The sequence below is a fragment of the Ostrea edulis genome, chromosome 4, assembly GCF_947568905.1.
Source record: "Ostrea edulis chromosome 4, xbOstEdul1.1, whole genome shotgun sequence".
In the NCBI taxonomy this organism is placed as follows: domain Eukaryota; kingdom Metazoa; phylum Mollusca; class Bivalvia; order Ostreida; family Ostreidae; genus Ostrea; species Ostrea edulis.
The window spans coordinates 14,688,897-14,705,256 of record NC_079167.1 but is presented as its reverse complement, the minus strand read 5'-3'; the positions used below and the strand labels follow the sequence as shown (position 1 = coordinate 14,705,256).

Sequence of the window (16,360 nt, the reverse complement as noted above, 5' to 3'; positions counted from 1 at the left end):
CTTCTCGATTCGTCCAATAAAAACGAATTTTACTGAGAGGAAAACATCCGGTTTTCTCTGTTTACAATTTTCACAGATTTGACACGTGCGTGCTTCAAAGAAATGCTATATTTCGTTGGACTTGGTCTAGGAGATGCAAAAGACATTACAGTAAAGGGATTGGAAGTAGTAAAGAACTGTAAAAGAGTGTATCTAGAAGCATACACGTCGATATTAACCGTTGGAAAGATGCCATGGTATGTATTACAAACACCGTGGGTATCTGAAAGTGGTTCTTTCAGTTTCACAGTGTTAAGTTCAATGGTAAAGCGGCGATGCGTCTTTTTACCCCCATAGAACCACAAAGAACCCCGTAGAAACCCCATAAATACCACAAAGAACCTCATAAATACCCCCATAGAACTCATTAAAATAAATGTTTGTTTTGGTTTAGATTTATACAGGTATTTGTTCACAAGGTTGGGGGTAAATGAACCCCCTTACTTTATTGTATGTTGGGGGAGGGGGGTTACATTGAAATCACTTTATCCCTCTGTTTGTTTGTAAATGTACGTGAATTGTCTCAGGTACTAGTAGGTGGATTTACCTGAAAAGTTGTACATTTTCTAAAATTTATATGTGTAAACTTTAACAGGGGCCTAAGATACCATTTTTAATTATTATAATTAAAAGAGTTCGATTATACAATCTGTTTCGTTTCAGTAGGTTTCGTTTCGGTAGATTTCGTTTCGTTTCGATTTCATTTCGCACTTTACAGGTACCCGTTTATTTTTGACATCTGTTGTGCTGAATAAGTGCAATGATGGTCAAACAAATTATCATAATCAATAACTAACAATGTTTAGATGTGTTATTTCATTTGTCTCTCTTGTATATTATCAGCAGTACAACAGATGTCAGAAAATAAACATTTAATGAAAATTCTGTTCATGGATGAGTCAGGATGACTGAACCTCCACCTATATCAGGTAGTCTGATTCGTAGCATATTTAAAAGATGGGCAATATCAAAGAAGGACGGGGAAAATATTAGGATGAATTTATCAAAGAAGAGAATCACCAAATCTGTAGCAGAGAAAACTAACCATTTCAGAATCTACAACACAGAATACATTGCCATTACTGCCATAGATCAGATCTCTACCACTAAGACGTATACCATTGCTGATAACAAAAGAATGAGAGCCACACTGCTATCATTGCTAATAACAGCTACATTAGCCAAAAGCCACACTGCTATCATTGCTAATAACAGTTACATTAGCCAAAAGTCACACTGCTATCATTGCTAATAACAGCTACATTAGCCAAAAGCCACACTGCTATCATTGCTAATAACAGCTACATTAGCCAAAAGTCACACTGCTATCATTGCAAATAACAGCTACATTAGCCAAAAGCCACACTGCTATCATTGCTAATAACATTTACATTAGCCAAACGTCACACTGCTATCATTGCTAATAACAGCTACATTAGCCAAAAGAATAAAGAGTGGAGCTTCCTCTTTGTATAGATCTATAAAGTTTCACTGTTCAAAAAGAACATTGAATCGAATAAGATCAAAGTGGGAATCTGATGTAACTTGAAACAAATGCTATGGAACTTAACTGCATTGCCAACTGGTATTTTCTGTGATGCAAGTAAGCATTGCCAAGTTTGTCAGCAATGCTGCTATTGAGGTGACACTAGTAGAAAGTGTGCCTAGAATATATATATTTACACTAATCATTTACAGCCATGTTTTTGTCATTAGTGTTAACCTTGTCCATGACCTTTGAACTAGATAGAAACATAAAATTAGGTGAATTAAAAGGTCAAGGTCCAAACTATGATTAGGCCAAGGTCAAAGGTTGGGGTATAGAGTAATCAGGGATTTCATACTGAGTTAGGGACTTGGGCCAGGCCCTGAACATTGGGGGGGGGGGGGGGGGGGGAGTATTTTTGTGAAATACTGGGATTATCATTTTATTCGGGAATAAGTTTTACAGTATTTAATTAGTTTTAGGAATATTGAAATACAAAAGATTGAAAAACATCTATTGGGAACAACACACCTCCATTTAGGGGGAAAGGACACCTATTTCTCATTGTGAATAAAAGCTCTTTTTAATCCCAGTGAGCCCTGAATGGTGTTTCACAAATATATCTTGTTGGCATCAGCATTATACAATCTGATTAAAATCAGATCTTTTGTTCCGCTTACATAAATCATTACACTAGTAGTAACTATTGCGCTTTGCATAAGGAGTATGTGTACCAACGCAACTAGGTTAAGGGCTTCCATAGCAAAATGCACAATAATCATGGGGTGAAATTGCACCTCAAATTCACAGGTATCATTACACTTGTTACGGTTAAACACCGAAATGATACTACCCATATATTGACTGTGACTGAACTACCATAAATTCCCCTCATGGTAATTTCCCGTGACGTCAGTTGAATATCACGTAACACTTTATTTTTGGAAATCAGCTAGAGGCCCTACTTGTGAACAAAAGTTCAGGTTCATGTGGGTAACCAGCTGAATTTTTATTGATATGCTCAGAAAAAAATATCAATTAACATGAAAAGTGTTGGGAACAAATGCATACTCAAACTAACCATGCTGTAATTTAACATATCAACAGTCATCAGCAAATTACTGGGGTTGTCCACATTCTTATATATATCATACCGTTAATATACAAGACAGAAATTGCTCCCCGCACTTTTCAAACGCATAAATATATCTAGATTATATATCAGAAAAATTCATATTGTATTTTATAGCAGATGAACCTGAACTTTGCCACTGTTTCTGTAGTATGAGATTATTTATGTACATGAGGGAATTTTTAAATGCATCAGTCATTCAGATTAGGGGCGATTTCAAGATCACAATATAATATGAATATCACCTTTGTGCATACTATATATTAAAAATGGAGAATGATTTGATATCATAAAGGAATAATATATATAATCATTTGACAAGAAATGTTTTCATGTATACAGCTTATCACTTGATAACATTAGTAAATAACAACAAAATATTATGACACTTTCCCTGCGATACAACTATCAGAACATGTATGCTCTGACATACTTTTTCATTGTGACGTCATATGGTGCGAAGTGCACAGAGGTACATTTATAATAGCACTTTGATTTTTCTCGGATAGCCTTAACTGAGCTGCAAAGTTTGACGGTCCTAGTTCCAACAGTTTAGTCTGTTTTCTTATTAACTGATACAACCTTGACCTTTGACCATGAAAAACAATAGGCATCTTCCTCTCATCATGGTGATTAAATGTACCATGTTGTAAGATCCTAGCTCCAATAGTTCGGTCTGTATTCTGCCTACAAAGTTTTCCTATTAACTCATACTACGACCTTGACCTTTGACATTGAAAAACAATAGGCATCTTCCTCTCATCAAGGTGAACAAATGCACCAAGTTGTAAGATCCTGGACTTATGGTTCAATTTGCATTTTGCCTACAAGGTCCAGACAGACAGACAATGGTATTACCATACTACGTCCAGTCTTTGACAGGTGTATGGAAATCACAAAGAAAATTGGTTGTGGAACTTGTTGAACTAGTGGATATGAAACCTATAATTGTGGATTATCATTTAATGGTGATCCTGTTTGTTGGCTTGTGTTCAGGTGATTTGTGGTACTTTTTTTATACATTGTATATGAAATAATTTTTGTCATCTTGTAGGAAGAATTTTATGGAAGAGGAATAATTCTAGCTGACCGTGATATGGTAGAGACGAATTCAGGTAAAGTTTTTATTAATGTAGCATTATACCTACTAATGTAAAAAAAAAATTAGGGCCTAACAAGACAGCATTGAAGTCATCAAATGTTCAACCAGTAAGTTGTAGACAGAAAATGGAAAAGAATGTCTTTTGTAATATCATTTCAGATGAAATTCTGAATGGAGCAGAAGAAGAAGATGTAGCTTTTCTTGTAGTTGGCGATCCTTTTGGGTTAGTTTTTAGAATGTGTTTTGAACTTAGAATGAGCAACATAATTTTACAGTTATTGTACATACTACCTGCTATTATCAGTGGCAAGTAGTGGTCTAAGAGCCACTTTTCCCATCACTGTTTATTAGTCCCCTTCTGGCAAAGCCAGAGGGGACTTTAGGTTTGCACTCTGTCCATCTGTCTGTCAGTTCAGCAAATCAGCTTTCTGCACTTTTTTTTGTCATACTTGCAGATTTTCATTTGATATTTGGTACATTGCTTTACCATGACCAATTACAGATCAAGTTTGAATTTTTGCTGAGAATATAGAATAAATCGCAGATGACTTGAGTTGGGGCTAGTAGGAGACATGTACGTGTATTGCTATGCGATACTTGCAGAATACTTGTTTTTCTATCTGTCCATCTGTTTGTCTTTCTGAAACAATTTAGTTGCTTAGTTTAATAAATTTATGACTACAAGTTTGTGAATTTTATATAAAGAATGAAATTATTTTTACTCGTTTTATATGATATAAAGTAAGTTGGGGCAGTTTACATTAACTGCAAAGAAATATACAGTAAAACTCTGATATAGCGAATTTCTGCGGACACTCTGTAAAAATTCGCTATAAGCGTAATTCGCTATATGTTTATAGCGAATTCATAATTAAAATATAACGAATTCGTTATAAAACTGATTTGTTCTACATGTATATCAGTTGCATAAGAAAGCAGCAATCAATATACTTGAGTTTATATTGTCTCTAAGAGAAATTTAGCCTATGTATTTTCGAGAAGAAATATTGTTGTACAAGATATATACACACTGATTTATATATGATAATTTATCTTTAGGGATTATTAAGTCACGCAAGAACATGTCGAAAGAAAAATTTGAACAAAATTTCGTAATAAGCGATTGTTAAAATTCATGAGTTTAAAATGGGAAAAAAAATCGTTATAAAAGGTGATTTTTACGTTAATTTTTAATTCAAGGGGAATATGAATTTACTTCGTTATATCCGTAAATTCGCTATATCCGTGTTCGTTATAAACACAGATTTTTATATAGAAAATATAAAGAATTTGCCGGGGAAATTGATTTCACTTCGCTATAGCCGTAATTTCGCTATATCCGTGTTCGCTATATTCGAGTTTTACTGTATAAAAGAGTGTAAACTGTCCCAACTTACTTTATATCAAACAAAATGAGTAGAAATAAATAAAATGAGCAGAAATTACTTTCATACCTTATAATTTGATTTAGAATAATGGATTGAATGTAATTTAATAAACAATCATGATGAAAATATGAATATATTATGATGCTGATCAATATTGTAGCAAAAAATGGAAACAGAGGACTCAAACCAAATGCTTTGCAACATCAATTCTAGAATGTCAGTCATATAGTATGCCTTATAGCAACCTTATTTATATGATATAAAGAATATTAGTCTAATGGACCCACTGTTGTATATTACTTGCACTCAATTGACACCTGTGACCTAGTTTACTTCTTGTTGTGTGCTGCTTGCACTCGATTAAAACCTGTGACCTAGATTGTTCTAGAGCTCATGTTACTTTTAGTAGAAATATGATGTAATGGTTGCATCATTGTCTTTCAAGATTATACTAGAAAATTAATTTTATTATAAATACACTGTTAATTTTTATGATAAAAAAACTCTGATTAGAAAAGCTAGCTCTGTTCAGACACTTTTGCATTTTATGTATTTGCTAAATGATACACACATAATTCATGCATTAACATGTTTAACAGTTCTGCTAATATTTACAGTGTACATACAGTATTCAAAGCTCCCATATGGTCATGTCAATCACTCCCATCCTTTCCTTTTCTACAAAAATAATGAAATGTTGGATACTCAAGTTCCAGGAAGAATCTATCCTATATGCCCTCTACTATTGGTACACGTATACTTGTGTATTATGTACACACACACAAATTTAGTACTTCTACATTCATTATGTACATGTAATGTGTCTTTGTAGAGCAACCACACACACAGATTTAGTCTTAAGAGCCAAGGAGAAGGGATTAGATTATAAAATTATACACAATGCCTCCATAATGAATGCCTGTGGCTGTTGTGGATTGCAGGTAGGTGGAAGAAAAAGAGAGGTTCTTAATGGAAGATAAGTGAAAGAGAAAGAGTGGTTCCTAGTGGAAGATATATGAAAGAGAAAGAAAGGTTCCTAATGGAAGATATGTGAAAAAAGAAAGAGAGGTTCCTATTGGAAGATAGACAGAAAAGAAAGAGAGGTTCCTAATGGAAGATAGGTGGAAGAGAAAGAGAGGTTCTTAATGGAAGAAAAGTGAAAGAGAAAGAGTGGTTCCTAGTGGAAGATATATGAAAGAGAAAGAAAGGTTCCCAATGGAAGATATGTGAAAAGAGAAAGATAGGCAGAAGAGAAAGAGAGGTTCCTAATGGAAGATAGGTGGAAGAGAAAGAGAGGTTCTTAATGGAAGAAAAGTGAAAGAGAAAGAGTGGTTCCTAGTGAAAGATATATCAAAGAGAAAGAAAGGTTTCTAATGGAAGATATGTGAAAAGAGAAAGAGAGGTTCCTATTGGAAGATAGGCAGAAGAGAACAAGAGGTTCCTAATGGAAGATAGGTGGAAAAGAAAGAGAGGTTCTTAATGGAAGATAGGTGGAAGAGAAAGAGAGGTTCTTAATGGAAGATAAGTAAAAGAGAAAGAAAGGTTTCGTTTTTTCAACCATAATTTTTGTGATCATTACAACTTTTAAGTGTGTGTGTGTGTTACACTCTTGAGTTATGTTCATTTTAGTACATGATTATTTTTGTTATTTTTTCTTCAGCTGTACAATTTTGGTGAGACGGTGTCATTTGTGTTGTGGACAGATACATGGAAACCTGACAGTTACTATGACAAAATTAAGTCGAATCGAGAAAGGAAAATGCATACATTATGCTTATTAGGTAATCTGTCTTTAGACATGTATTCAACACTCCTTAATTTCTTTCATTATGATGATATTAAGGTTTAAATGTTGAGGTTGTGTGTATTATGGGGGAAGCATGGGTTAATTTGAATAATTGGTGAAAAAATTACCCCATGCTTTCATTGTTCTTAAATCCCCCATAATATGAATGAATTAGACATTTATTCCTTATATTTTCATGCTCTGCCCCCGCCACAAAGTGGACAGGGCATATAGTTTTACCCTTGTGCATCCTTCGGTCCTTTTGCGACACACAGTTTTCTTGAGATATTGAATTGATTTTTTGTATGCAGGTGTATATTGATAAGTTACTGATCAAGTTTTGTTTTGGTTCGTTGATTTTTTTATGGAGTTGTGCCCCTTTAACGTAGAAAAATTATTGTTACGACCAGTTTTCCAGACGTTTTCCTTAATGCCTTGAGATATTTAATTGATTCTTCGAAAGCAGATGTATATTGATCAGTTACAGATCAAGTTTCAGTTTTGTTCAGGTTTATTGATTTTTGATGGAGTTTTGCCCCTTTAAAGTAGAAAAATTATTGTTACGACCAGTTTTCCAGACCTTTTTTATGCCCCCCTTTGAAGAAGAGAGGCATATTGGTTTGCACCTGTAGGTCGGTAGACCACATGTTATCCGCTCAATATCTTAAGAGCCAATCACTTAATTGTAATGATATTTCATATATGGGTTGGTTATGAAAAGAAGAGAACCCCTATTGTTCTACTTGGTCAATCTAGTCTATACATAGGATAACCTTGTCCGCTCAATATCTTGAGAAACCTTTGCTTGACAGACATCAAACCTCGTACACTGGTACACATTCAGGAGAAGATGACTCCTATTAATTTTGAGGTCACATGGTCAGTGGTCAAACTGGACATAGGAATAAACTGTCCACTCAATATCATGAGAACCCTTTGCTTGACAGACATCAAACTTGGTACACTGGTACATCTTCAGGAGAAGATGACCCCTATTGATCTTGAAATCACATGGTCAAGGGTCAAACTGGACATAGGAATATACTGTCCACTCAATATCTTGAGAACCCTTTGCTTGACAGACATCAAACTTGGTACAATGGTACCTCTTCAGGAGAAGATGACCCCTATTGATTTTTAGGTCACATGGTCAAATGTCAGTGTATAGTAATATATTGTCTCCTATATTTTAGGAATTATTTGCTTGATTGACACCAAACCTGCTACACTGGTACAGCATAAGGAGTAGATGACCCCTATTGATTTTGAAGTCACTTGGTCAATCCACTCCTGACATTGAAAGATATTGTCTGCTCAATATTTTGAATTGGTGATACTACTATCAATCAAATTATGCATGTGCATAACCATTTTCAATTTTGCACCATGGGGGACATATATGTTTTACAAACATCTCTTGTTGTAAACGACTTGAGATATTGAACTGAGTTTTTGTATGCAGATATGTATTGATGAGTTACAGATCAAGTTAGAGTTTTGTTCCAGTTCTTTGATTTTTAATGGAGTTGTGCCCCTTTAACATAGAAAAATTACTGTTATGACCAGTTTTCTGGACTTTTTTTTAAACGCCTTGAGGTATTGAACTGATTTTTTGTATCTAGGTGTATTTTGATAAGCTACAGTTTGAATTTGAGTTTTGTTCCGGTTCGTTAAATTTTGATGGAGTTGTGCCCCTTTTTTAAAGTATGTATTTATTTTATGCCTGTTAAAACCTAAAAAGTATTGTTGTTGAGTTCTTCATTGTACTAAATGCGTGTAACATACAATCTGAAAACCGGTACCACATTCAATGCTATACTTAGGTGGATTTCCTACATTTGACTTTACTGCAGGCGGGGGCATTCATGTTGTGCCGACACATCTAGTTTAATATATGTATGGTTTATTTGTCAAATTAAAAGGTCAATGCTTTCATCAAGAAATTGAATACATTGAAACAGCAAAAGTTTGTTATTTGACAAAAGTTTGTTATTTACAAAACATTGATTCATGAAAATATTTGTCATTACTTGCAACAGCAATTCACGTATAACAGTTATACAAGGTACAAAGCCTATCATCACACAATACACAATATATAGTTCTTTGACTCCTGTTTATATTTATTATTTCCTATAAAAATGTTACAACCTCTTCATTTAGACATCAAGATGAAAGAACAAACTATTGAAAATTTAATGAAGTAAGTATACATTTTACGCATATAACAATTGAATTACTTCGGTAAAATTCTACATTGTTTTTAACAGACAAATAAATGTCTTCTCTCCCCTGGACATGCTTACATGTATTTCTTTCATATTTAGAAATGCCTTAATTCATTTTGTTTAGGAGAATTTCCAACATTTTCTTGTTTCTTGCTTTTTATCGACCCAATATTAAGATATTTAACCCCCTTAGCCTGAAATAATATAACAATTATTCCCTTGAAGAATTGCTCTGGTGATGTCATATTTTGACAACAAGACATCATGTTTTCACAAATGATCGGCTATAACAGTATGATGATAGAAGAGGGGGGGGGGGGGGGGTATATTACATCACTCTGTGATACCATACATCTGTAGATCTGTGTATAGACATTTCTGCAGATATCATTTATGCTTTATGGATGTGTCCCAATTTATTCCCAAGGTCAGTTAGAAATTATCAATGTCACTTAGATAACTTTTGTCCGGGTTATATTTTTCAAGTCTTTGCAATGTTGAAATATCAGATGCCCCTAATGTTGACTCTAAGTTTGATTGTGACCTTTAGATATGACATGACTCAACACCAAGATCAGTTATGTGGTCAATGTCATAGAAATTGCATTTTTTTTCTGACATATTACATTTTTACCTTTGTACATTTCATGAATTTATTGATGAAAATCTGGGTCAAATGAATTTAGTGTATAAACCTGTAATTTTTATTCATTTGAGGCACAAATAATGTTCAAGCTTCATATGCAACAGTGACATGTTGAATCTTTCTTCCATCGTTTTCCTCAATGCACATAGTGCAGTTCATAGTGTCTATGTTCCTACTAATGCTTTCTCCTCCATACCGGGGCCTCCGTGGCCGAGTGGTTAGAGCCTCGCACTCAATATCACACGGCCTCTCACCTCTGGTCAGCGCGGGTTCGAATCCCACTCGAAACGGTAAATGAGAAAGTTTCCCAGTTTACTTGCAGAAGGTCGGTGGTCTCTTCCAGGTACATAGTATTTGGGTTCTCTCTTTCACCAATAAAAACGGGGTGGCACCCGATAACTGAAAAATTGTTGAGTGTAGTGGAAAACATCAAATCAATCAATCAGTCCTCCATACCATGCAGTCCATTAAGGGGAGGAGGTTTCATTTGGAGCACGTTCAGTTTGGGGAGCTGGGAAGACATTTGTTCTTAACAAAAAATGTGTGCATATAAAAAGTGTTTGAAACAATTGTAAGCAAGATATTCTTGTAGGTAATGTTTTCCTATTATTACATAGAGGAAGGAAGATATTTGAACCACCACGATTTATGACAGTAAAACAGGCCTCTGAGCAGTTGCTGGAAATCATAGAAAACAAAAGGAAGGAAGGAGATGACTCTTTAGGTAAATCCATGATATATAGAAACAAGGCAGTGCTTACAAAGAAGAGTAAAACTAGGGGGCCAAACACTATACTGTGTGAATTTGGCCATGAACAAGTTAATATATGTAATGCACATGAAGTAATTTTCACTGGATTAGAAATTCTGGTGAATAGTTTGATAATGATTGTCTGTAAGCCTCATTTAAGATTGGTGTTGACAAGCATTTTGCTTAGTTTCCAGAAAAGTATTTTAAATACACTGTATCTAGTTTTCAAACTTTGATCATAGATAAACCTCAGTGGTCAAACTTATTAACTTCAACACTTTACAATGTCCTTGAACTTTGACATTATAACACAGAAAATGATATGGTTTACATTAGTATAGTTCATAGACCACTTCACTGAGACCTACTGAAAGTCCCCTCATATGACCTTGACCATTGGACATAGAGAGTTAAGGTCTGACATTTACTGAATTTATTTAAAGAATGAAAGTAATTTTACTCATTTTATACGATATAAAGTAAATTAAAACAGTGTTTAAAATAGTGTAAACCATCCCAAATTACTTTATATCATATGAAATGAGTAAAAATTACTTTCATTCCTTATGATTTAATTTAGTATACTGCGTTTGATATTATTTGATGAGTAATTCTATAGAAAATGTGAATTTTATATGACACGTACCAATATTGCCGTAGCAACAAAATGGAAACCGAACAGGCAAATGTATTGTGACATCATATAGCGGGATTAAACATTGTTCATATGATATAAAGAATGTTGACAAAGTCAATTGAACCAACCAAATTGCATGTTACAAGTAAAATTAAATTATTTCAGATATACTTTATATCATGTATTATTACTAATATATGTCTGGATCAAGCACTGTGATTTCAAAGGATGTATAATAACAGAGATTGATTTCAATGAATTCCTATTTTACATACAGTCCAAACATTTGTATTCTTATATTATGTACATTGTCTCCCATAAATATTCTAATCATCATGGCTGATAAATTGTGACATCAATGTTATCATTCATTGTGATGTCCATGTTATATCATCATTGTGGTACCATGTGGTAATAAGAACTTACTCAGCACTTTAATTTAGTTCACTCCCTGTCAGAAGCCCGGGGCATAAGGCCATGACACGCTCTCTCCAAACCACTCTGTCTATTGCTACTGTCTTGACCTTATTCCAGCTTCTACATCCTGCACTCCTTTTTTCTGCTTCTGCTGCCCTTCTCCGGGTCCTCTTCCTTTCTGGTGTTCACCCCAGTGCTGTATCACAGTTGTTGTCACTTTACCTTCATAGCATGTGTCTTATCCAGTTTCATCGCCGTCTCCTCAGCTCGGTGCATGTCTGCCATGTCTGCCACTTCCTTGTTTGTCACCATCTTCTGCCAACTTATCCCCAGTATCCCCCACAAGCATTTGAACTGGATTGCATCTAGTTTCTTCTCTGTTTTTTCACCATCCACGTTTTGTGTCCATATAGCAGCACTGACCTCACTACTGACTTGAATAGGATGGCCTTCGTTCTAAATCCTGTGTTCGCTGTACTCCATACTTTTCCCAGTCTCCCCTATGCTGCCCTTGCCTTGTTTGTCCTGCTCTTGATGTCTTGTGAGCCTCCTGATGTTGTCAATATTGCTTCTAGGTAAACTCTTCCACATCTTCCACCTCGTCTTCCCCTACTTGTACCTTGTTTCTCTTCCCATTCATCTTCATTATCTTGCATTTCTGGCTATTCAGCCTCAAACCTACTCTCCCTGTTTCCTCCTTCACTCTCATTGTTTTTGTTTGTATGCATCAATTCTTGATGATAGAAGTGCCAGGTGGTCTGCAAAATCGAAGTCATGAACTTCTACCAGATTCCAGTTCTCCTGTGATGAACTGCACATAATCTATTATCAGTAGAAACAGAAAGCCTGACATGACACATCCCTGTTTAACTCTGGCTTTGATCTGGAGCCACTGATATACCTCCATCTGCAACCATGGCACACTTGCACCCATTGTATAGCTCTCTAATCATCTTGATCATCTTCTCTGGCACCCCATATAATTCTAATATTTTCCACTGGCTCTCCCAGAGTACTGTCAAATGCTCTCTTAAAGTCCATGAAATACAAATACGATCTGGTGTTCCATTCATATGCCTGTCTGATGACATTCCTCAGAATGAATATCTGATCCGATGTTCCTCTTGTTTGTCCAGATTTTGCTTGTTCCTTTCTGAGTGCTTTTTCCACTCCCTTCTTCATTTTTTCTATCATTATTCTCTCATACTCCCTACTCATCACTGATAGTAGTGTCACTCCTCTCCTGCTCTTACAGTCTCTCAGTCTCGTATCTCCTTTTTTGAAGATCTTCACAATGAACTCCTTCTATTTTTCTGGGACTTCTCTTGCCATGTAATGTTAAACAGGTCTATGAGCCTCCTATTTGTCTCTTCCATATCCACTTTTAGGTGGTCTCTACTCACATTGTCTACTCCATGTGTCTTACCCTTCATCAGCGCTGCCATCACCTTCTCGATTAAATTGTCCACAGTCTATTTCTCCCACTTCTTCTATCACCTTCATCTCTTCTTCTGCTGCTGGGTGCTCTGGCTCTTCTCTTTTGAGGACTCCATTGAAATGTTCTACCTATCTTGCCATCCTCTCTGACTATGCCATTTGTATCCTTCACTCCTCCTGGCTGTCTCCTCCTCTTGAATGTCGGTACACTGGTTAGTCGTACAGCTCCTTCATCCTTCCATTCTCCGCTGCTCTTCCTACTTTCTCTGCCAGATTTATCGTCTACTTTCTCATGTCTTTTCCCACACTCCTCTTCACCTCCCTGTCCTCATCTCTGCACTCCACCCTCAGCTTCTCCTTCACTCTCTCTGACCTTGTCTTAGCTAGCTTCACTTTCGCCACTCTTCATGCTTCTACTTTCTTCTAGGTCTACCCTCTATCCATGGCTTGCTCTACTTTCAGGTCTTACTAACCACCTTCTCTTCTGCCTGTAAGTACACTTTTCCATAGCTTCACTAACCTCTTCTACTCCCGTCTTGCTCCATCAGTGCTTGGAACCTGTTCCTTACCTCTACTCTGTATTTTTCCCTGATCCTTGGGTTCTCAAGTTTTTGAATTCTGTCAGTAAAAAACTGCTGTAAATAATGTATTTTTTTTTAGGAAACAGTAATGTGAATATCATAATATACATGTATGATAAGTAATACAGTACACAGCAATGTAAATTACATATATATCCTTTAGACGTCTGGGCACTTTTGAACCCACTAGGTTGTACCGTAAAACATGGATGTGAAAAACCTGGTTTGTATAGTCAAGGATGATTTCAAGACGGACTTGATTTCTTAAGAAATTGGCAAGTTCAGATATGCCTTAACATTTTGAAACACACACTTATGACACTTTCCATGTAAATTGATGATTGTGGAGGATAACTATTCAATACTTGATTTTGTAAATGTACATGTGTTCTTTTAGATATTTATTTCATTTGTTAGGCTATTCTTTACATACTGATTTTGACTGCAGATTACTCTGTTTACCTGATCAAGATATAGGGCTTACAGCAGGTGTGACCAGTTGACAGGGGATGCTTATTCCTCTTAGGCACCTGATCTAGGAATCACTCTGTCTGTCTGTCCGTCTGTCTGTCTGTGCAGATTCGTGTCCGGGCCATAACTTCTTTGTTCTTTGACTTAGGCATACCATATTTGGCACACAGGTGGATCACCATAAGACGATGTGTCGAGTACCTTCATGACCTCTATATGACCTTGACCCTTGACCTCAAGGTCAAAATTAAAGGAGTTTTTTTTACAATGGATTTGTGTCCGGGCTATAGCTTCTTTGTTCTTTGACATAGGCATACCATATTTGACACATTAGTGTATCACCATGAGACGATGTGTCATGTACCTTCATGAAGTCCATATGACCTTGACCTCAAGGTCAAAATTAAAGGTTTTTACAATGGATTCGTGTCAGGGCCATGACTTCTTTGTTCTTTGACATAGGCATACCATATTTGACACATGAGTGTATCACCATGAGATGATGTGTCGTGTACCTTCATGACCTTTATATGACCTTGAACTTTGACTTCAAGGTCAAAATTGATTATAGGGTTTTGACATAGTCATACCATAAGACATGGGTGTATCACCATGAGACTATGTGTCATGTACATTCATGACCTCTTTATGACTTGACCTTTGATATCAAGGTCAAAATTATAGGTTTATGCCATGGATTTGTGTTCAGACTATATTTTCCATTTTCTTCTACAAAGACATACCATATTTTTACACTCAGGAAAGAGGTAATCTATACCTATTAACAACACCCTTTGGGAGATTTGGGTAAGCGGGAGGTATTTTTAGTGAGCATTGCTCACAGTACCTCTTGTTTTATGCTGCGGGGATCACCCCACGGCTATATGAAACTTGTTTTTTATATCCTTTTTTTTTCTTCACTACAGCTGTGCAAAGGATATAGATATTATTGCACAGATGAGTTATCAATTTTATACTGTTTTTGCTCTGCAATCTGATAAATGCTGTTTGTTTTTCTTTGAAGCCTTAACAGAAGACACAATATGTGTTGGACTTTCTCGTGTCGGGTCCGACACCCAGAAGATTGTATGTGCTACCTTAGAAGAAATGACATCTATTGATCTGGGTGAACCCCTGCATTCCCTGATCATTCCTGGAGAAATGCATTCATTGGAGAGAGACATGCTTTTACAATTTGTAGTTAGTGATAAATCCAGAAGTATTTTGATGTCTTTAAGCACTTGAGATGTTTTAGTGTTACATTTGTCTTTCACAATTAATTCTATAAGAAATGTAATTATCTTAATAAAGAAAATAAATGGATATACAGTGTATGTACATGTGTTTTTAGCTCACCTGAGCTGAAAGCTCAAGTGAGCTTTTCTGATCACCCGTATTCCGGCGTCCGTCCGTCTGTCCGTCCGTCCGTCTGTAAACTTTTCACATTTTCAACTTCTTCTCAACAACCACTGGGCCAATTTTAACCAAAGTTGGCACAAAACATCCTTAGGTAAAGGGAATTCTAAATTGTTAAAATAAAGGGCCAGGCCACCTTCCAAGGGGAGATAATCAAGAAAAGGTAAAAATAGGGTAGGGTCATTAAAAAATCTTCTTCTCAAGAACCACTGGGCCAGAAAAGATGAAATTTATATGAAAGCTTCCTTATATAATGCAAATTCTAAATTGTTAAAATCATGGCCCCCGGGGGTCAGATGGGGCCACAATAGGGGATCAAAGTTTTACATACAAATATATAGGAAAAATCTTTAAAAATCTTCTTCTCAAGAACCACTGAGCCAGAAAAGCTGAGATTTATATGAAAGCTTCCTGATATAGTACAGATTCTAATTTGTTAAAATCATGACCCCCGGGGGTCGGATGGGGCCACAATAGGGGGTCAAAGTTGTTGTTTTTTTGTTTGTTTTTTTTTTTTTTCGTTTTTTTTTTTTTTTTTTTGATATAGTGCAGATTCAAGTTTGTTAAAATCATGGACCCCGGGGATTGGATGGGGCCTCAAGGGGGGCATCAAAGTTTTACATACAAATTTATAGGAAAAATCTTCTTCTCAAGAACCACTGACCCAGAAAAGCTGAGGTTTATATGAAAAATTCCTGATATAGTGCAGATTATAAATTGTTAAGATCATGGCCCCCGGGGATCGGATGGGGCCACAATAGGGGATCAAAGTTTTACATACAAATATATAGGAAAAATCTTTAAAAATCTTTTTCCCAAGAACCACTAAAAGCCAGAAAAGCT

The 16,360-nt window shown here is 35.8% G+C and overlaps 1 protein-coding gene across 2 annotated transcripts; it reads left to right on the top strand.

Moving 5' to 3' along the window:
* The first annotated feature begins 14 nt into the window (after positions 1-14).
* On the top strand, positions 15-15,424 carry LOC125670738 (diphthine methyl ester synthase-like). Of its 2 annotated transcripts, none has more exons than XM_048906091.2 (8): positions 15-236; positions 3,712-3,772; positions 3,919-3,982; positions 5,980-6,088; positions 6,808-6,928; positions 9,097-9,136; positions 10,425-10,531; positions 15,126-15,424. In XM_048906091.2, the coding sequence occupies exons 1-8, from the start codon at positions 234-236 to the stop codon at positions 15,344-15,346; spliced, it is 726 nt and encodes a 241-aa protein (XP_048762048.2). In that variant the 5' UTR covers positions 15-233; the 3' UTR covers positions 15,347-15,424. The 2 variants fall into 2 exon arrangements, with proteins under 2 accessions (XP_048762048.2, XP_056018002.1); XM_056162027.1 differs by having other exon boundaries at positions 63-240.
* Positions 15,425-16,360: the final 936 nt, after the last annotated feature.

What these genes read in the sequence shown, in the direction of transcription:
- LOC125670738 (XM_056162027.1), top strand. Translation starts at nt 103, where the DNA reads ATGCTATATTTCGTTGGACTTGGTCTAGGAGATGCAAAAGACATTACA. An exon ending in TATGGTAGAGACGAATTCAG is followed by an intron (nt 3,773 to 3,918) that starts GTAAAGTTTTTA and finishes ATATCATTTCAG; the next exon opens with ATGAAATTCTGAATGGAGCA. An exon ending in GCATACATTATGCTTATTAG is followed by an intron (nt 6,929 to 9,096) that starts GTAATCTGTCTT and finishes CTCTTCATTTAG; the next exon opens with ACATCAAGATGAAAGAACAA.